Source organism: Rissa tridactyla, chromosome 5, assembly GCF_028500815.1.
Source record: "Rissa tridactyla isolate bRisTri1 chromosome 5, bRisTri1.patW.cur.20221130, whole genome shotgun sequence".
In the NCBI taxonomy this organism is placed as follows: domain Eukaryota; kingdom Metazoa; phylum Chordata; class Aves; order Charadriiformes; family Laridae; genus Rissa; species Rissa tridactyla.
Window position 1 is genome coordinate 50,952,823 of NC_071470.1, and position 22,120 is coordinate 50,974,942.

The following is a 22,120-nucleotide window of genomic DNA, read 5'->3' on the forward strand; positions in this document are numbered from 1 at the left end:
ATATTTTTTTTAAGCTTTTTTCCTGTAACTTTAAAACTACTGTTTTTTTTCCTTTGCTACTTCTGTACTTTATTTCTGCTTGCCCATTTCTTTGCTCTTGCAGAACCAAGTATGGGGTTTTTCTTCCCCAGATGTGTCATCTTATATGGAACTTAAGAAAACATTAAAATCATGTGATTAGATGATTAATGCTGTGTAATAATGCATAGCAGAAATACTTATTGAGACTAAATCCCTCTGACTGTAAAGTAAAGCCTCCCTTTCTTAAATTGCAAGTGCTTGCAAGTTTGTCCTTCCACTTTAATACTGATTTTGTATTAGGAATATGGTCCTTAAATAACTTTGTCACATGTGTGAAATTGAGTATAGTTTTTTTCCTGTATTACACCTGAAACTTTGGTGATGATGTAGTGATTTTGGTTGATAATGTTTGGATTCACACTGTGGTCCCCAAGATCAAATGTGCTGTAAATTCAGTATTTATAATGTATCAACCTTAATTGGCTTCAACCTGTGTAAATTCAAGACTTTTTGCCATAACATGAATTAATGACCTAAGGCAATGCTACATTAAAACATTTTCATTCTGTTTCTTTCCACGATTTTAATCATAGAGAATTTAACTGAAAGTTACTGCGTTAATAAGAAATAAAAGGTAAAATCATTGACTTAAGTAATTATTTGATTGACTTAACTCTAAAAGAGAAGTTACATACCTGTAATAATATCTGCTAAATATTTACATAAATAAAAACAAACAAAATGTTGTGTTCACTGGAATTACTTTTTTTCACAAAGCAGCTGTTTTCTAATCTCCAGGATATGGTTTTCATAGTATTTTAAAAAAATATCATTTCCTGCAACTTAATTTCTTGTATTCATGTTTATTTTTTAAATGCCTCTACTTCTGGGCTAATGCTTCAGGTTTTCATTTAATTTGGTTTTACTTGACAAGTTGACAGAAGCAATTGTTGCTCATTGGCTTTTGAAAACTTAATTCAGTTGGTGACAGTGTGTTGTGCTGTGAATATGTAAATTTTATTTCATCTGATGCTATAGAAAGTAAAGTACTTAACTCCCCTTTGTCCTTTCTTTTGGTTTAAGGGCATGAATTTATCATACAGCCAAGTTTTGGAAATTAAGTGGGGGTTTTGCCTTTTTTTTTTTTTTTCTCTCTTTAGACTTTTGTATCCTTACCTTGAAAATTGCATAAGTCTTCAAATAACATTGGTATTTGGGAGTCTCACAGAAATTAATACGAATCACTGGGTGCTTCCAGCATTTGAAATATGGGTTGTTTGTGGGCTTAATAACTTAATCCAGAGCTGCATTCTATTAAAAAAACAAACAAACAAACAAAACAAAAAAAAAAACAAACGCCAAACCAATAATAAAAAACTCCAAAAAACCCTGTACAAGTATGTCATCTGTTAAATAAAGTGCTTTAGAAGTCCTGGTGCAGGCATGGATGCTTTGGAAAAATAGTGCTAGACAACCTAATCAAGAAGAATAGTTCAGTTGACAATAATTAATAAGAAATTAATTTTAATTCTTTAATAACTTGTCTCTGAGGCTGAGCATCAGAATTTTCTGTGCTGATCATAGGGAAATGTGGTTAAGAACAGTCTTTTTTCAGTAATAGGGTAAGGTGTTCACGAAAAATCTGTTTTTCTGTAAGAGATCAACACTAACATTATGCAGTCTGTGCACTACAAGCAAGTCCATCAACCAGATACATGAATTTCAATTTGATATAATCACTTTATGATGAAGAGAGCCATGTTCAAGAAGCTCTGTCCCAAAGAGATATGTAAAAGTTGTTTCTAAAAGAAATGTCAGAAAGCAAGGATATCCTATTGTCACTTAGTTCTGCCACATGTTTTTAATAAGCCAGCTATTACTGACAAGTGAAAAATTCAAATCTGCTCTTTTTATGGCATAGAATTAAGGACAAGTACCTAAATCATAATATTGTTTATATGATTAAATTATGGAAATATAATTACAAAACCTTGAAGGAAAATGAAGGCTGCAAAATAAATCACTCCCAGGGGAAGTACCAAAGTGAAGATTGCCTTCGTTTCTGCTTGTGTTCCTGCTGGCAGTGATAAAATTTTGTTACATGAGCTGTCTTCCTGCCTCCCCCCTCCCCGCCCCAGCCCCTGAAAGAGGGAGAAGTTAATCTTCTGATGGGCGTTTATTGCTTTTAATGTAGCCGTTGTTTGTTATGCAGTTCAGATTTTGTTTCCTCTCTTCAGCTAAACACAAAATTTATTTCCTTGTGAGCTAAATCCTTGAAATAGCATGTCTAAGCCTTGGGAATTTCCACCTTCCTGTCGGAAGTTGCGGCTTCCTTCCTTCTTCCTTCCTTCCGGAAGGACGGAAGCCTTAGAAATCAATCAAAAAGTTGTATTTTACACAGGTTAATTTTTTCTAACACTTTTTAAAGTGTTTTTTCTAGCACTTTTTAAAAAAATTTCCAAGTCAAAATATCTGATGAGAAAAACACTGAGAAAGTTGAACTTCAGCAAAGCTATTGCTGCGGGAAGACTACCCCTTTTGAGACATAGCAAAGGTTGCCTAGAATTTTGTGAGTTTGTTACTATTAAGGAACAAATAAGAGGGAAATACAGTGTTGCTCAATTAAAAAAAAACCAAAACAAAACAAAAAAAACCCAAAATTTAGATTTGGATTTAGAAGACAGTAATCTCTGTAATACTAAAAATTCTACAAAACAAATCTTTTGACAACTTACTGGAATATAAATGAACTTTTTTTTAAATTTATTTTTATTGCATGTTTTCTTTGGAACCTGATTCACTGGGAATTTCATGTGAACAAATGTCTGATGGTACTTGGTTTTCCACAGGTGCCAAAGGATTTTAAGGAACACGTTCCTACTACCACACCAATCAGTAGATTTCACAGTAGATTACAAGATCTAGACAATTAATTTTGTGACATCTTGAATTGCATAAATAATAATATTTGTTTAAGCATGCAGAAGATGCAAATATTTTTCTCCAGACTTTCCACAAATGTTTTTAATTTGATGTTGCAGTGAAGTATTCTGTCATTTGTGCTTGTGACGCAAACATGGTGTTGTGCTCGTGGTTCACATTTGCAAAAGAAGTCTGAAGTGTATACATGATTTTGAAGCTTCCTTTTTGGACAGGGAATGAAGTGATCAGCTGGGGATGCTAACCTGGCAGATTGTAATGACACAGTACACTTGGGGAAATCAGAATTATTGTTCTTTGCAGAGTAGCATCCTGATACTACCACTCCGTAACTGTAGGGAACAGAAATTCAGAGATGGATAAAGAAACCATCTGTGTAAAGCAGTCAGTCGAAACACAAGAGCAGACATAACAGAGGGGAGTATATGAACTACGTGACCTGTACTGCAAGGCAATTTGGTAAGAATCATTGGTATAGAACATTGAATTTCTGGTGACTACCTTTTCGAACTGCAAAATGAATGAAAATGTAAGAGGAAAGGGTGCGTGAAGGAAGTACAGTACAGCACAAGTCCCTTTCTCCCTTTGACCTTGGATCTCTCATTATGTCCAATTTAAAGATTTCCCCAGAAAGGTAGCATCAAAGCCAAGGCAATTTGGAGCACTTTTTTTTTTTTTTTTTTTTTCCTGAGAATGTATTACTAAAAATATGTCTTAAATTAAATTTAAAATCTTTGGGCTTTTCCTAGAGTGCAAAAGAGATATTTACACTCAACCAGGTATAACTTAAGTAGTTGAGACTGTTGTTAATACTGATGGTGCGTTCATAAGAGATTCTTCAACATTTCTTTGGGCCACTGCAACTAAATCTTCTGGAATTCTGACTTCTGCCAATAAAGGCACAGTGCAGCAATACACTTTTGTCCTGCTTGGAGACTCAAAATTTCATTCTGCTTGTCCAGGGCACTTCAGCTGCAGAGTGCACCTCCTGCTAGCTCACAGTAACTGAATAATTAGTGACAACAAATCTTGCATCATGTGAGAAGGTTGCACAACTGTTGAAAGCTAAGGTTATCTCGCAATACATGTGCTACTGGATTGTCTAATGGTGTCTTTGCAGCTAAAAGTGATTTGGACTGAAACTTCAGGAGTGTTTTTCTCTTTAAATTAGATTATACCAAGAACAGGAAGGAATAATGGTGCATGGCTTCCATCAACGGAAGGCAACTCCTGTCATCGCCCATCAGAGGGCCGCTCTTTTTCACTTATGTAAATGTGCGCATATATATATATATTTATATATGTGCATGTGTGTATTTAGCAAAAGTTTATAACAAATTTAGTCTTTTTCTGTCCTGTGTACTCTGCACCATGCAGGGTCAGCATGCAGCCTAGAGCTGTATTTTTTTTTTCTTGCCATGATAAGCTAAGTTTCTAGGAATCAATATCAGTTGTCTCCTAGGACATGACCCATAGAGGACTCCCTTTCACAAAAAGTGTTCTTACCTGTCTCTGATGACAGCCTACTATGTTAAGTGTGCCAGTTGTGGGGACAGCAAGTTAGTGAAAAGAGTCGTCTTATTTTCTCTTGCAAGAACTTGTGAATGCAGGAGTATGTATTGACAAGTGGCGTTAACTATGTCCTCCACGTTTACCTATCTAACGTCCCAGTCTGCTCAGCTTTCCTAGAAAGTCTGAGCTGTGCGGGCTGCTTTTCTGAATGCAGAGGAGTTCTGGAGGCGGGGAAGGTGTAAGAAAGTGGGGTGAAGACCCGTGCGTGTGCTCTGCTGTTAATGTGACTGGGGAGTCCTGTATTCTATATGAATGGTCTAGTGGGAGGTGTCTCTGCCCATGGCAGTGGGGTTGGAAGTAGATGGTCTTTAAAAGTCCCTTCCAACCCAAACCCTTCTATGATAGCTGCAGCTTGACTGTTGGTTAAAGTGTAGCTGCCTGGAATTTGACCAGACAGAAACAGACGTGTCCTACATAAGGCAGTGGTTGGAAGATGAGGCAGAAAGTGAGGAGCATCAACCCTGCCCTCCGGAGGGAGGGTTGCTGACCTTGACTTAACAGTCTAGATGCACATTTAGGATACAATATAAAGCAAATATGCACACAGTCTGTAAGTCATTCTGTGATGGACAAAATGGGTGCTCCCTTTGCTGTGGAAAAAGCCAATGGTAAATAACAAAGTTGCTATGTGTTTGTATTTTCATGTGTCAGGATGATCTAAGGCCATAAAAGTATCCATTCAAAGCTAATGTTTGCAGTGACCTGAGTTCCATTGCTGTCCTCCCTGTGACAGCGTTGCTTCTTCAGTAAGAACTCTGAAGAGGGCGACAGCCCTGGCACTTTAGCAGCCAATTGTTGTGACCGCCCCTGAAGCTGAAGTTGTTGTAATGAGGAGAGACCTTGGATTTAAGGGTCACACGTATCTGAAACTGAAGTCTGAAGGGAAGAGCAAAATCTCTCACTGGCAGAGAAAGAACAAAGGTTCTTAGTCACTCTGTAGCAGGGAACAAAAGGACCAGAAAAAGGTACAAGTAAGGAAGGAATAGGTCTACTAAGAGTGGAAAGAAAGGAATGCATGAGATGGTCGTCTCAAACTTAGAGACAAAGGAGATGAACTCAGCTGAATAGAACTGAGAATTTTGTGTCGGAAGTTTAGCTTTTTAGCATTTACTTAACTATCTTAACTATTTTGATCGTAAAGAAGTTGTATGGGCAATTTTGTTTGGACTTTTTGTGGTTTTGTTTTTTTTTCTTTTCTATATGAAAGTCCCTGTTTCTTATCAGTAGTGGAATAGACTGCGCTATTGGGTCGCTATCCATAACCAGGTAAAGACTACACGTACTACACCAGCCAAAGCAAGCAAAGCTTCAGTGGTACCACCTGAGCCTCTTGGAGACCAGCTGTTGGGCTAAAGGTGGTCTTGTGGACATAGTCCTCTTATAACCCCAGTTTTTATATCCACTGACTAACTAACGATCTCTTCATGGTGCCTGTTTCCTTTGCTGTGCGTAAGTACTTTGACGAGGTCTCTGCATGGTATGGTTTCCTTCTAGGTAAGAGACTATGTAGCAACCACCGTCAGCAGTGGTAAATACATAAAACAGACACCTAATGGAACATTGTAGTCTAAGCAGCAGGTAAAACTTTGCAGATGAATGGAGCTGAGCTGATTATATAGGATCAGATGCCGTGGAAGATCTCTGTAGTGTCTTAGGAGAACAAGCTAAGACTAGGATAGAAATTAAATGCACTCAGAAGAACACAAATGAGGATAGTCCCTGTGGTAGAATTGGAGAGTTAGGCTGCCAAAAACAAATAAATCTTTTACAGGTTAGGTGCAGTTTTGGCACTTCAAATATCAGTCACTGTCTTTCCTCACTTTCATTTGTGTACAAATTCTAAAAGGAAAACAAACGCTGTCTCTAAGTGATGCTAGAAAAGTCAGTGTATACAGAATAAACCGAGCATCTCTTCCTAAAAACATTGAATGCTGCATCACTTTTCAAGAAGCCTGCCACTCTTTTGACATAGAGCAGTGCTTGTGAATAACAAGTCAGTTTTGACTCCAGTATTTCTTGAACGTACAGCTAGGATAACCTGAAAGTTTAAGATGACCTACTTCAGAAATTCTGTGGAACTCATGAAAAACTCGGCTAACTTTCCATGAAAGACAGGATACGTCTACCATTTCTGATAATATCTATACTTTGAAATTTTATTTGTTCAAGTGATTCTGTAATTTGGTCAGGTATTTTCTGCTTTTGTATTTCATGTTTTGTGCAATTTGGAAATAGACATGTGATGGCATTCTGTAGATGCATCATTGAATTCAGAGGAATGAGGCTTTTTGTTACCACGAATGGAATAACATGCCATAGATGCTCAAGACATGAAAACTGGCAAACCTTCCGTGATCATCAATTCGACAACAGTGTGAAACAGTTTGTCCATGTACATCTGACTGAGAGTTCAGTGACGTTCCAAGTTCTTGGTCTGTTGAGTCAGGTTGAGTTTCAAGAAAATGTATGGGAAACTGGGAAACAAATGTTTTCATGTCCTGATAGAAGAAAAAACCAACCAAACAAAAAAAACAAACCACAACAAACTTTAGTTAGATTTAAGTTCTGCAAAACCCGTTTAATGAACTGAGCAAAGTCAGATTTTTACTGTATTGGATTTTGTTAAATCAGCAATAAAGAAAAACATGGACTGAGCTTTTTGCACAGCTTACACTTAATGAGTGTAGGTGTTATTTGTGTTACTGTGATTCCTAAATCCACAAATATCTTGTTACGGTGGACACTGCGGGAAGTTTCTGCAGAAAACAGAAATCTGAGTCAAGTAGCAGCAGTATGGTGTAGAGGCACAGGTTGTTACCGTACCCCAAGGTCTCACAAGTAAATTCTAAATTGCTTTTGCCACTAGCTTTTGGATGCACTTCAGAGGCTCTTGCAGACTTTCTTCTTACTTCCGAGTTAATAAAATGCCTGTTTCTTTAGCATGTTTTATAACTTTGTTTCGGTTCAGTTTGAAATTTTGAAAATTGATTGAGAGCTGCCATACGGCTCTCAATTGAGTGCAGAGAGTTGTAGGTTAAAATAAGTTGTTTGGAATTTTTTTAGGTTAAACAGCTATTTGTTGTATTCTAAAAATGCTAAGCAATACTTAGTCTATGGATAATGTGTGGTTGCTAAATATTTATAACTCAAGATCAAACGACCCAGTGACGTATTTGATGATAGTTTTGGCAGAGACTTTTTTTTTTTTAGCATGACATGATTTTGCATTGGTAAAATCACACATGGATTGTAACATTGTCTTAGTACCTTTCACTGTACTGTTTTCTGTAATGTTTGAGAATACATATTGTTGTTAGATCAAGTGGCAAACATTACTGAAATGTAATCACAGAGACTACTATTTTCTTTCTATTAGTTGGCTAGAAAGTTCTCCCCAGGATGTGGCATTTAGTAGCTTTTGATCATTGTTATTTTTTTCTTAGCTCCTAATACTAAAAGCTTAACTGAAGGAAGAGGAAAATTCTACACAAATTGTCTTTTCTTTATTAAGAAACAAGGAATAATTGGATGAAAAGTAGAGGCAACCACTTTTCTTGTCTGTTGAAAAAGCATGAGCTGGGTGGTTTGGAGGCTGATATTGCAGCATTTCAAAACAGAGTGGATTTGGTTTAGGCTTTAGAATATGAAATAAGAAAAAAACGTCAGTACAAGGGTTTATCCAGCCCTTCAGCTGTCTGTCTCCAGTGGTGGCCACAAGCAGGTGCTTACAGAAAAGTTGGTATGTGAAAGCATGTGATATTTTCCTCAGTGCTTTCCCAGTCCATCACTTTGCAGCTCAAGGGAACGCCTGAACTGCTTGTTACCTGTTTATTTATTAAGCCACAAAGAATCTCTGCTGCTCACTCGTCCAGTGCAATTTTACAGTGTTTGTAGTTTTATATATCTCCATCTTCTACTTCAGCTATTAATTGAATATTTTTAGCATGTCTAGCTTTTGTTTCAAAGCTGTCTTTATTGGTTTATATTTACAGATCAGAGGGAGTCCCTGGTCTTCAACCAACAGGCAGGATTCAGCTCTCTTCCATTGCATCTTTACAAGACACTATAGCGTGTAGCGTGTGTTGAGAAATGAGGCATCTTCCATGGCAATGCTGGCTTATCTAAAAGCACCGTTTAAAAAAAAATAAATCCTTTTTTGATAGTAGGCACACATTTTGAGCTGAGGCATCACTGAGGCAGCATCAAAGAACACTTGTAAAAATTTTAGCAAAACAATTTTATCAACATTAGTGTACCAACAGGCTGATTATGAGCCAATAAAGAGGGTTTATTTGGTACATTGAATTTACATTATGGTATAAACTGACTATTAATATGTCTCAAGTGCCATAGGTTCACCTTCATCTCTTTTTCACTTTTTGTTTTCTGAGGCAAAATTAGAATTTATTCCTCTTTTGTCTGAAGAACTCTGTAAGATAGTAGCAGGGTGTCTCTTTAGACTTGTATAACGTAACTCTTATGCTTTTATGAATATATCATAGTCTGGGTTGTTATTTCCCCTCTTCAGACAGTTTTATATGACAGCTGCTTATGGTCATGATTATAAGTAATCTTTTTGGTTCCTTTATAGCAGTAATATGGGGATCATAGCAACGTGGTTTGCTTATGATACATGCCAGTGGGAAATAGAGGTCTAGTCACCATTTCCTTAAAAGGTGAGAAATGGTATTTTTAAAAGGGAGAAAAAAGGAGAGATCTTTTTTCAGTTCTCTTTCCCAAAGATCCTGTAATGCTTCTAAAAATAGTAAGAAAAAACTTACTTCAGATGCTTTGTGCTACAGCTTCTTTGTGCATATGCGTCATACCGAAAACCAGAATGTAATGGTTACTTTCCTTGTACAGTATAAGAATTGTGAGTATCTTTTGCAAGTGCTTGGAAAAGTACGGCTTTTATACGGTGATGAAAATATTTTGCTACGCACTTCATTATTTTCATCAACCGTAAATGCTCGACTAAGTTCCAGCATCCCAATGATTTGCTGTAGAATTCATAACAGTCACACAGCTTTTGTGAAGTCAAGCTCCCATCATTGGGAAATTTTCAGAATCAATTAAAGAAATGTTTGAAAGAAGAGGAGATTGATATCTTCTGTTCCATCTTGTGCTGGAGTGTTACTGTGTCATAGCCTGGCAAGTATTACTGAAAATACAAAGGCTGGGTTGGTTTGCTTTGGTATTGTAAAAGTGAAATCAAATTTTGTCATCTGATCAAAACTATTCTGCTTTGGCAAAGCAATACAAAGCTGCTGAACATTTCTCATGAGCCTTAGTTAGATCCTAGAATCATAAAATACCAGGTTGGAAGGGACCTCAAGGATCATCTGGTCCAACCTTTCTTGGCAAAAGCACAGTCTAGACAAGATGGCCCAGCACCCTGTCCAGATGAATCTCAGTGTCCAAGGATGGGGAATCCACCACTGCCCTGGGGAGGTTATTCCAATGGCTGATTGTTCTCATCGTGAAAAATTTTCCTCTTGTGTCCACCCTGAATCTCCCCAGGAGTAACTTGTACCCATTACCTCTTGTCTTTTCCATGTGACTCCTTGTAAAAAGGGAGTCTCCATCTTCTTTGTAGCCACCCTTGAAATCCTGGAACATGGTGATAAGGTCTTCCCTAAGCCTTCTTTTCTCAAGGCTGAAGAAACCCAGTCTCTCAGCCTTTCCTCGTATGGCAAGCTTTCCAGTCCATTGATCATCTTGGTGGCCCTGGACCCTCTGCAGCCTGTCCACGTCTTTTTTGCATAGCGGGGACCAAAACTGAACACAGTATTTGTGGTGTGGCCTGACAGGTGCTGAGTAGAGTGGGATAATGACTTCCCTGTCTCAGGTTTTTCAAGCCTTTTTTGGTTTTGAGCAGACTCGGAAATTTGCAGTTAAGTCAAGGGGGTCTCTTGCTCCATCTACCTCCCTTACCTTTAAAGGGGATGAACTGTTTTTGTGCTTCCAGGAGGGCATTCTTGAAAAACTCCCAGCACTTGCTAGCTCCTTTAATCCTCCTTGGAAGTTTCCCATGGAATTTCTCCTTACTGAGGGACGTGCAAAAGTATTTGGAATATCATGATAATGCATATTAAAGCGTGTTAGTTTTGTCTTATTGAATTAAATGTGATGTGCTTTGCATTTAATTTTCAGTATCTCAATTGAGGGGAGTGGGTAAGAGTGGAGAGCATGAGTGATGAACCGAAATTCACAGTAAAAAGGTGTCTAATTTAATAACTTTCCAGTGTCAATTACTGGCAAAACCCATGCTGTGGCTCCTGTTGAGAGCAGGTTCACAAAGGGTAAAAGTGCCTTTTGGTCCTTGCTTAAGCAAATAATTGCCTAGGAAAAAGTCTTTGTAGTCCATCTGAGAGCCTGGTGTAGGGACCGAAGCTTTTTCACGAGCAATATCCTGAAGTCCTGTTCTGTGTATGGCTCTTCTGTTTCCCTGTAATTCTTCATGGCCTGCTTTCCCATACCTTCCCTACGCATCCTTCTGTGTTGCTTTTAACCTGGGTCGAGGGTGCTGCACAGTGTAGCTGGCTCACAGCTGTCTGCCAGCTGCCCATCTGGTTGACTTTGAGCTTGAAGCTCATGCTGAAGCCCCTTGCCAGTTTAGGCGCTTCTGTCCAGACTTCCATGAATTTTACAGAAACTTTAATTTTCTAACTGTGTTGTTTGGACTAGTTAGTATTGACCATTGTAATAAAAAAATATTATTGAGGAATAGACGGACAGGTAGTGTGACCGCTTCCAGTGTGTGCATATGAATCTGCACACGTAATGGGCTGCATATGAGTACAGGACAAAAGCACGTCACACAGCTGTCCCCTTCTGGCAGTGCTAAACGCACGGTGATGCTTCTATCCCAAAAACTTGCCAAAACATACAAATAATTTATTGAATAATTGGCATAATGTCACAGATGGAACAACTCAAAGAATGGTAGCTGTGGCTTGTCTTCAGTATTGCTGGGTATATTCACAGTGATGCAGGGATCGTACATTTTTGATATCAGCCAATAAAACTGCAGCCCTATTTGTCACCAAGATTGTTACATGTTTTTGTTGATTTCCATGGTGTAGCAATTATTTGATTTATAGGATTTATTTTTCTATTCATTTGACCAACAAATGATCAAAAAGTGCCCCATGCAGTTGTTGCTGTGACGACTTGAAAATGACCCTTTGGTTGTGTTCGTGGTATACGCTTCTAAATGCCACAAATGTGAATCTCATTCCTCAGGACAGCAATCTGTAAAATTATTGTAAACGCTTAGCCGTGTGAGGTTTAATTAATGCCAGAAGCCTTCAATAAACATCAGTTGCAATTTGAAGTGTGCTGAGTTAATGATTCCTGCACTCTGACTACTGCACGTGCCATTAAATCCATGCAAAGTGGCTGGCACTGACGTTAATCACATCCCACCAATGTCCCTGCGTGCACAGAGGGAAAGGAAATGGGAAACCAACAGAAACATTTGACAGCAATGCACTTAAACATCTCCACTTAGAGGCCTAAAGGACAAAGCGCGTAACAGTATCATTTCATGTGGTAGGCAAGAAAAACATAATAAAAAATTAATGAGTGCCTTTGATACCTTTGCAAGTTAGTAAAATAACTTCCCTAAGTAAAACTTTATATTAAATGTGTTGCAGAATCATCTGTTAGTTATTGCAACGGGATTTTTTGTAATGCTGTTTGACCAGAGAGTTTTTCCTTCAGTGAATACTGATAGTCACCAAAAAAACGTGGAAGAAGTTTTGGAAAGGAAAAAAAAAATAATCTTCCAAAACAGATGTTTTGGAACAGACTGTGAAATTCTGTTCTTGTACCCATGCAGAACCTGGCAGCATTTCAAATCATGTGCGCCATGAATGTGGTTGCTCTAAAAAGGGATAAAGGAAGAAAAAAAACCACAAGGTTATAAACTCTGTGCTTTCTTTGTTTACCGATGTTGATGGTTTTGCATTTATTTTCATATTAGTTTTGCGTCGTGTGTCAGCACAACTCTGCCAGCTGAATCGTGCGCATACCAACTGGAGGCGATGTTGTGGCAGTATATGTTAATGAAAGTAGAAGTGCAGGAATAATCTATCTAATCCACTTTGTCCTGATCTAGGTTCTTGGAAGAGTTAATTCTCACTGTCCTGTGAGAAAGGTAGTATGCTACTCCCAAGAGACAAATACTTGAAATAAATGTGTTTATATCCTTGTTTAAGGTTTAGTATAGTAATTTTCTAACATGCAGTTGTTCCTAAAAAACTGAAGTAAATTTGAGTGAGGTAAAACCTTGTTCCTCTTGATGATCAAGTATTTTACAGCTGGTGGGTTAACAACTGCTGTGTAAAAGAACATTTAATACTGTACAGTTAAGTAAATGAGAGCTGTAATTGAAGAGAATTTCACTGCCATATCTGTGATGTCCATTTAGGAAAAAAAAAAATGCTGAAATACCATGAATTGAAGGTGTGCAAGTTGGATCTTTGAATCTGGAAGTGTAGTCCTGCTTTGCAGCAATCTTGCATGTAATTGTACTGATACTGTTCACTGTTGTGGATTCTGAGAAGGTAACTAAGCCCAGAAATTCATATCTAAAGCATACAGGTTGAAGCTTAACAGTGTGAGGAAGATGGCTTTTGTGCATAGCACATAAGACTTGGACTGTGGATCTATGCAGCACTCCATAGCTCTGCAGCTGGCTTCGTGTATCACCTTAAAAAATAAATCACCTATTAACTATTTTGTTTTCCAAATCTCTGTAGGAAGATCAAGTCAATAGCATGAATGGCTTGTGTTTTGCTGCTGTAAGGCTTAGTGTCCCTGTATCACAATTTCTGAATTATCAAACCGGAACAATGTTGTCTCCTAGGCTTGTCTGTTGAGTGTCTTGTATTTTGGGAGAGGATTGTATTTGTCTAGGTGGTCCTAGCAGTGGTGTAGCAGTCATAATCTAAGGACGTATGGGCCGAGAGAGAGCTAATTCTTTATTAGACGAGCTAGTATAAGTCTTAGGGTATCTTCTTGGGCATCTGGATGCAAACATAACACAAATTAAGACTAACAACAATGCTTATTCAGAACTGTACTTGTAGAGATAATTTTTGCAGGGAAGACTATGCTTGATGTGTCAGCCTTATGAAGGTTTTTATGACTGCACTACTGCTTGTTTTTTCTTCCCTTTCAATAACTTTCCCAGTTTGCGGGAGGGGTTGTCGTTGGGGGATGTTAAGATTGACATCACTTGTTATGGCCGTATTATTCACGGTTAGTGGGACCATATAAATTTTTTACTATTTTGCATTATTCAAAGCATGCATGGCCACGTCTGGGCCATATATGAATGTGTGATTTGTAATTTTTGTATTTTAGAGATGTGATAACTAGAAAAAGTTTCTCTGTACTTTCTTTCAGTGATGTGTGTACATAAACTTATGTCTTAAGTAGTACTGATCTATTTTGGAAACATAATCAATAAGGAAATGCTATACAGCTTAACTGAATGAATGAATGATAGTAATAAACAATAACAGGTATTGCTTTAAAATATAAATTATAAATTGTAATACTACCTGGAAATGGAGTCTTTTACTATCTGTTGATGCGACTGATAATACAGGAAATTATTAATGAAGATACATTTGTTTTTAAAAATTCCACGAAATACAATGTTTTTTTTTAACATAGCATAAACAGTATCTGCCTCTGTTTAATGCTGTATCTTAAAGTATCTTCCAAAGATGCTTTTAAAAAATAAATTTAAAAGCTCAGGTGTTTTTGCAGAATCTTTATCCTGGAATTCTGTGATGGTCTCATGTCCCTGTAAACATTTAGTTTTAATTTTGCAATACATACACAAGTAGTAATGGTAATGTTTAGGTTACAGCATGGTCCAGTCAAATAAAATGGGAGTCAGAAGATACAATTTTTAAGGCTCTCTTGCTATCTCTGGTATTCATCAACTCAGTGGACTAGGAGATTCACTTCTTTGTGTGTTTTCTGTTTCTGACTAGATAGCCTGTGTTCTTAAAGCTTGGAGTCTTGTTTTTATTGGTAAGTTCATACAGCACTCAGCAAAACTGAGAGTTTTTCTCTTGTAGAGCTTGGGAATGGACACTTTAATAAAACACTTGGGATTATAAGGATTTCAAAACTTAAAAAAAATAATTGTAATAACCCTCTCTGGCTAGGATCTAGTAAACCTTTGTATTACTGTAAGGCTAGCAGGCATGACTATAGTGGGGCTTGTAATTCTATTGAGATTTGAAATCTTCCTAAATATTGGTTCATCTTCAAAGAGCTATTATGAAGTGATTACACTTTCAGAAGTTGGGTTTTTTTTCATTAAATGTATTGCGACTTGGCAATAACTAATTATTAAAAGTATTGCAAACTGCTTGGAGACAGGCTTGTCTTAGCCTTTCTTGATTCCCACCTGGACGTCGTCTTCCATTCCAGATACCATACTTAGCATATGGATAGCCTTTGTGTTTTGCAAAAGAATTATAATGTAATAACTGAAAAACTCTTTTGGTTTGCATAAGAGTCCTATGTGAAAGCTATGAAACATTCACTGAAATTCCATGTTGTTTTGATTTTTGTTGTTTTAAGTGATTTGACAGAACTATAACCCTAATGAAACCTTTTTTTTCTGCATACTTGGGTGCATTCCCACCAAGTTCTCCCTTGCTTTTCTCCTGAACAATGGGTTATTCCCCTTGGGGATGGTCACACACATTTGCCACTGTGACTCCAGAGTAATGCCTCTAAATTTGTTGTGGCTTTTTAGCACCTTAGTTCTTAGTACTTTCTCTGTTGAGTGTTGGACCACACTGTAGCCACTTTCTTAGCCTGTGCTCCAGAGACAGCTGGGCTTTTTGCTGGGCTTCACAAAGCATTTTCAAGTGTGATGTGATTCAGCTGTACCACAGCTGATCAGTAAAGCTATGCTGTATATGTTACATTTTCTTCCCAAATGGAGACTCAAACCAATAGGGACTCAATTTCTATGGAAACAGCTGTCATATAGTCAATTCTGTGGCTTATTGTAGCCTGCAAATTAGATAGAATAGATGTTGGAGAGCAGCTTTTTGTGCTCCTTGTTATCCCTTTGCTCTCACTGCCTAACTGCTGCTGTTGATTAAGTTTAATCCCAAAGCACATCAGAATTAAAAGACTTTGCATTTTTATAAGTCTTCTGAAAAAAAGCTTTTTTCCACCAGTTCTGTGGCAAACATAAGTTGTTATTCACAGTGCGGTAAATGCCTGAAGCAAGGGAAACAATCGCATGTAAGTTGCAAATCTGACTGCAGCGCTGATGCTCACAATTGTCGGCTGTTTTGGAAGTATGCCAAGAGAAAACCCAAATAAAACAGATTCATCTTCATAAAGTCCTGAAGTAATTTGTGCAGCCTATAGGAGAGACAGGTTGAATAGTTGGAGTATGAAGAGATTTGAATGCAAGAAGTTAAGATGTGAGGCTCGTTTTAATCTAAGAATAAAGGTGGAACAGATGTTAGGAAAAAAAAAATCTTTAATTTAATTTGTTATCACTAGATAAAATAGATTCTTTAGTGATGAAAGCCACAGCTGTACTGGCTAAGAGACTTCTGATTTCTCCAAAACAGCTGGAATGGTAAGTTTTGCCGTTTGATTTAGTATGACCATTCAAGGTAATTTTCAAGCATTTTCTTTTTGGCATTTGCAATTAAACAAGGCACCACAAGTGGTCACCGTGCTGTCACTGATAGGGAATTGGGTAAGAGAACTGTCACAAAAAATAACTTTGACCACTTCACAGTCAAAGCTATGGAAATTGGTGTAAGGCTTTTGTGTTCAGAGAAGGAACACTGTAAAAAGCCAGTCATATGTTTCAAGATGTATTAACCTAAACCACTCCCAAAACATAAGTAACCTGGTAGTAACTGACTCCACTTTTTGTCTAGTAGCTGTCTTTCAGTTGTGAAGACAAAGCACATTTTTTACTTACTATTTTATCTTATATTTCACTTACCTATTTTACCTGTGATGTTTTTACACACATGTGATCAGCTGAAGCCTGTTATCTTCCTATTTCAGCACCTCTCAGTGAGTTATTACCAACATAGGAATAAAATAATAAGTATATAAATAATGACACTTTTGTACTGGAAGTAGTTTGAGATATAAACTACACGTGAACTTACTCCCGTGTGAAAGAACAGCTTTATTGATCACAGTCTAATGTTTTTCACTAGGGCTGTTGAAACACTTCCGTTAGTAATCTCAGTAATTTAAGCAACAGCAAACGATGGAGAAAATGTCTTTCCACATAGGTTCTATCTCTCTCTCCCCAACACACGTGCTCTCACACACACGCACATATGTGAGAGAGAGGGGTTGTGATAAAAGTTACTGGCAATGTTGCTATGAGCAATCTGACTTAAAAATTGCCAACAGCTCTTCTTGCCTTTTTGCTAATTAGAATGAACCCAGGGAATGAGAATTTTTCATGCTTTTATCCCTGTCACCTTGCAAGTGTGCTCTTCATGCTATTTATTTTAATAAGAGGGAATAACAACACACAGAAGAGTAAGAAAAGATATTCATTTATGCTTTCTTTTTAAGAAGTCACCCAGAAATACTCTGTCTGATCCTAAAAATATCTCAAAAATAAATGATTCAGTCCCTTCTTGATCTTTACAGACATTCCTTTCATTGGACCACTAAGATGCTTAGGAGGACAGAGCCTCTGATATTACAGAGAGAGGCAAAAGCACCTGTTTATTCTGATAAGAAGGATAAGGAAGGATCTATTTGCAGTCTTTTTGCTACCTAATATTTTATAGGGAAGGTGGAGCCTACTCCTCTCAGATACACACAATGAAAAGCAGGACAATGGGACTACTTAACGTTCTGTGATTCTATGAAATATCTCAAAAGAAAAATGGGGGCATTAAAGAAACACCTTATACTGTATTTTGACTTTCTCAAAATCCTTATATTTCAACATAGACTTCTGAAAAAGCTTTTGGAAGCTTTTGGGTAGTTGGGGAGAAGGTAGTAGGGTGCGGCATATGCATTTAATGGTATGAAGACTGGGTCACAGACGGAAAAAGTTACTAATTATTCAATTTCACTAGGAAGCCTCTGAAAGAAAATAACTCATTTTTAAATGGCAGAAAGGTCTCAAGGAAGTTTCAGAACTTGAAAAATTGCTTTAAAATGTTACTTTATAATACTAAATGTGTCTAGGAGTAATGATGCGATGGCAATTGGAGGCTGCTATAGGAAAATAACGTTCAGGTAACTTATTTCTTTGTTATGAATTAATGGTAAAGTATGATACTTGGTTTGTAAAGATCTTTATTTGGCTGATTCGCTATAATTGAGAAAAAGGGACAGTTTTTTAGTTCCAAAAGTCCTTTTCCAGTACCTAGGCACCTGAACGTTTGTTAGTCTTTCTCATTTGTATTAACTTATTAAAAAATAAATAAAGACTGCCTCTCAGTGCCACAGGCCGTTGCATTCATGGCAGCGCTACTGGGTTGTTGTCTATTCTAATGCCAGAGACCCAAAAAATTGCGCAGACTCAGGCATACCAAACAGCATACTAGGTAACACATGTACAAAAACAAAATTAATTGATACTTGGACATCAGTTCTTTTAAAGGGGCTATTCTTAGTGATATTTTTGAAAAGGAAGTATTTGGGCAAATGTGCAAATCTCCTGCCAGCAGTCATTGTTCATTGGAGAGCATGACCTCCCTGCTGTGCTGTACACGGATAGGAGCAGTAAATCTATGGCCAAAAGCAGACAGTGTTGTAAACATCTAGCAAATGTTGCCAAATATTTACAATAGCTTATTACCTACTAAAAATGAGTGTCAGTTTATACTTTTCCTTTTTTTTTTGATGTAAAGTAGGTTTAATATGTATTTTTCGTGTGAAGATCTGCTACGCTTTTACAGAAATAGTTACACTGAAGTTTTGCATTTAGTTTGCTTTGTGTAGTATGCTATATTTATAGATATAAAATTCACATTACAGTGTAACAATATTCTTTCCAGCATTTTGTTACATTAGTTCATTATAAAGTCCGCAACAGAAAATTATATTTGAAGTATCAACTTATCATTTTAAGAACTGTTTTTATATTGGAAGGAATATTTTATAGTGGGTTTTGTTATTGAATACCTTTAATATTACTAAAATTATTTCATAAACAAAGGTATGTCTTTTGGAACAGCTACTTTACTCTGGGAAGAAGAATTCTAGAAATAAAGTAGTGCAAAGTAAAGATGAGGTTGAATGACTGTTAAGTGTAAGTAGCCTTTTCCAGTAGGATGCTGGTTTGTAACAAACCAGAAGTTGTCTACATTACTGCATGGAAAATATTTATCAACATGATTTGAAACTTTTTGCAGACTATTGCTGCATCACTGGAAATAGGACAAAATACACTATATTCTTATTATATTTAATAATTTTGAAAAGAATTAATTCATATTACGAAGGTTGTTTCACATCAACACAATTAAGAGTACACTTTTGTAGAGTAGAGTGAAGGTACTACTTGACAGCATGGACATCTATAACTTCTGGTTCTGCTAAAGATAACAATGTGGAGTCAGAACTTGGATGTGTTGAAAATGGATTTCACTGCATATATGCAGTTAAATGAGCAGCTCACAGAAAGAAATGAATTTGACTATTTCAGCCTCTAGCTTTCCCAGTTAATTGGTTGCCTTAATGAAGGTTTTGATTTCTTCAGTTTTGTTTCAGGTGTTTTTTCCCCAATTACTTCAAAATATGTACTTGTGAATCCACAGAGAAAGTATGCATTTGTTAAATTTGATCGGATACACAGTTTAATACTGGTTTTTGTCCAACCGTAATGTTACTTGAACATTCAGTCTCTGTGAATGTTGGGTTTGTAACTAGAAAATTCATGGAGCTTCTGAGCAGTAAAATACTATTGTCTAAATAAGAAAGTAAGATCTATAACAATGTCTACTTTCTAAACACACAAAAATGCTGTGGGCAGTGGGCTAGTAAATTAAAACCTTGAGATGAAGCTTTTCTGTCAGAAATGAGGTCACCTTTCTATGAATTCAGTTTTAACCCCATTGTTACATCAGCAAGTTTGGGTGCAAGTTGTCTCACACCAGTGAAGTGATTGGTCTGAATTCCTGAATCCTCCCCCTCCCCCTTATTTGAAGAATTTAAATACCGGAGATAGGCTTGTTTAGGTGTTGTCTTCTTCCTCCTGTTTACATGCTTTTGGCCAAAATTCATTTAATGTAGTGATGTGTATCTTGGCTTGAAATGAATAACAGTTGATTTTTAAAGTATGTAGAAGAGATACTTATAAAGGAAAACGCAGCTCAGACACTAGCTGAAAATAATAACCTTTCTATGTCTTTATTTCAGTGAAAACTGAGATACATTTAACTTGAGATTCAATTAACCTGAAATTCAATTTACACAAATTCTGTTTTACGGTAATACATACCTGTCGGTAAGAATAAAACATAATTTTGTAGGTCTTGAGGAATTTGAGTCAAAGATAAGTATTTTGTATGGATATAGCTGAAAATTAAAACCAAACAGGTACATAGGAAAAAATAGTTCAGTGCAGTAAAGGACTTTGTGTTCTCTATTCATGGAGCCTTCCCCTTCCTGCCTTATCCCATGTATTTACAGTTGTTTCATCGTATGCTTTCTCCTGGACAAAAAAATATAGTATATGTAAGGGCTTGATGAGGATCAACATTTCCAATCAGTAATGAGTTTCAAATGAAGTATCGAAATGCTTTTTTAATGAAGCATAATTGTGTTAAAGCAACCAAATTTCTCTGCTCGAGCCTGTCCCAGAGATTCCACGCCACACTTACAAAAATGTTTGAGGTGCAGAGGGACAAGAATGGGAAAAGCAGAAATCAGTACAATAACCAAGAAATGTTTAGGCTTTGCACGGGGCAAGGGGGAAGCCATCTCAGTGCTGTGATCTGAGGTGGAGTTTGCATGTTCCTTAATGTTTCTTAAAAAAAAAAAAATAGTTTCTTTGCTGTTGGAACGGTGCTGGTTTTTGCAAGAGTCGCTACTGCTGCTCGGTGCTTTGTACCTCTATCTGCTCTGGAAGAAGGTTGCTTTGCATCATGCTTCAGTGACATCCTTCTTGTGGGCCCAACTTTATGCGTAGACGTTCTGAGTCCGCTGTCTGTTTAAGAAAAATATAAGTTGATAAAAGGAAAATAGCCATAAGGAAATCAACCTTCCAGTGAGAACAGCGCCATAATAAATCCACTTCTGAACAGCTGTCCATGCATGAGTTTTGAACTTATCTGGATATTTGCAGCTGCAAAACCCAGTGAGGGAAAACATGACTTACCCGTGGTATGTTATTTTGTTTTACAGGAAAAGGCTCAATGCTTTCAGAAGGCTCTTGTTTCCCAAGCGGATAAATCCACGCAGACAGAACTCGTAGGCCACGATGTAAGTAGCTGTATCGAACAGTATTTTTTTTTTATCATCTTTGTGGGTGTTCAGACTTCTGTCAGCCTGTTTGCCTGTGCTGCTGTTGTGTCCATGCATTGATTTAGGGGGATTTACTGGAACACCGTTCATCCTTTGCTCTTAAATGATTTTCAAATATCTTCTGAAACATGAGAAGATAATTACAACTACCTGCCAGCATGCCAATGCCCTATTAATTTTATGCTTTACAAAGAGCTGTGAATTAGCATAAGTGAATGTAGAGGGTATGTATTTAGTGGATTCTAATTTTTTTTCAGTATTCATTTACACACTTATTGACAATTTAATGAGGTTGTTATGTGTATAATCACCATACGCTGTCCCAACAATATTTGAATTTTGGAAGATAATGGAATAAATACAATTTTGCCTAGTGATGTTTCCTAAAGAGCATCTCTCAGAATTTCTGGTAGAAAGTGAACGCGTTCTCATTCAAGAACATAGTCAGGGAAGACTCCTTAACTGTAGAAATACATATACTTTTTTCCATTTTTTTAAATGAAAGTATTCTGTCTCTGGGAAGTTGGTTGAGTATTCATATGAGCCTTCTTGAATAATCTTTGATTAAGAATGCCACAATGTGGAATATTTAGCACAGTTCTATTCTGTGATTTGAGCAAATACTCCTTACCAAAGACTGTTCTGCAAAATAAGGCTGTGGGTCTGCTTTGGTGCGTTTCAATACGCTGCTTCAAATTTATAGAAAGAACACTGTAATTAAAGCAGGTTTTGAAACCTTCCTCTGGGTTGGCTTTGTATCAGTGAAGCATTAAAGTTTTGTCTTCGGAGTCTTTGGATGGTCTTCTGAAGATAGAAACATAAAAATTTCATGTTTTAATCTGAAAAGTTCTTGACACAAACTACCTTTTGGTGTTTTTTCAGACTGACTTTTAAGATGATTCAAGCCAGGAGTACTAACATTATTATTTTTTTTTTAAAGTAAAATACTTTGCACAAAAGTGTAGTTATTATTTTTATATGTATTACTCAACACTTGTGGATTGTTTTGTTTTGTTTTTTTTTCTTCAGCATACCTATCTGCACTATTTTCTTGTTCGTGGGTTGCCAA

General features: G+C 37.0%; 1 protein-coding gene across 6 annotated transcripts in view; it reads left to right on the forward strand.

The window, feature by feature from the left end:
* CCSER1 (coiled-coil serine rich protein 1) overlaps nucleotides 1-22,120 on the forward strand; it is a 695,545-nt gene that overhangs the window by 407,386 nt on the left and 266,039 nt on the right. For 5 of the 6 annotated variants that reach the window (XM_054203343.1, XM_054203348.1, XM_054203347.1 and 2 more), the window contains exon 9: nucleotides 20,932-21,009. In XM_054203343.1, coding sequence (XP_054059318.1) covers nucleotides 20,932-21,009 — 78 coding nt within the window. Of the gene's footprint in view, nucleotides 1-20,931; nucleotides 21,590-22,120 lie in introns of those variants that run through there. The other variant, XM_054203346.1, reaches the window with a different exon arrangement.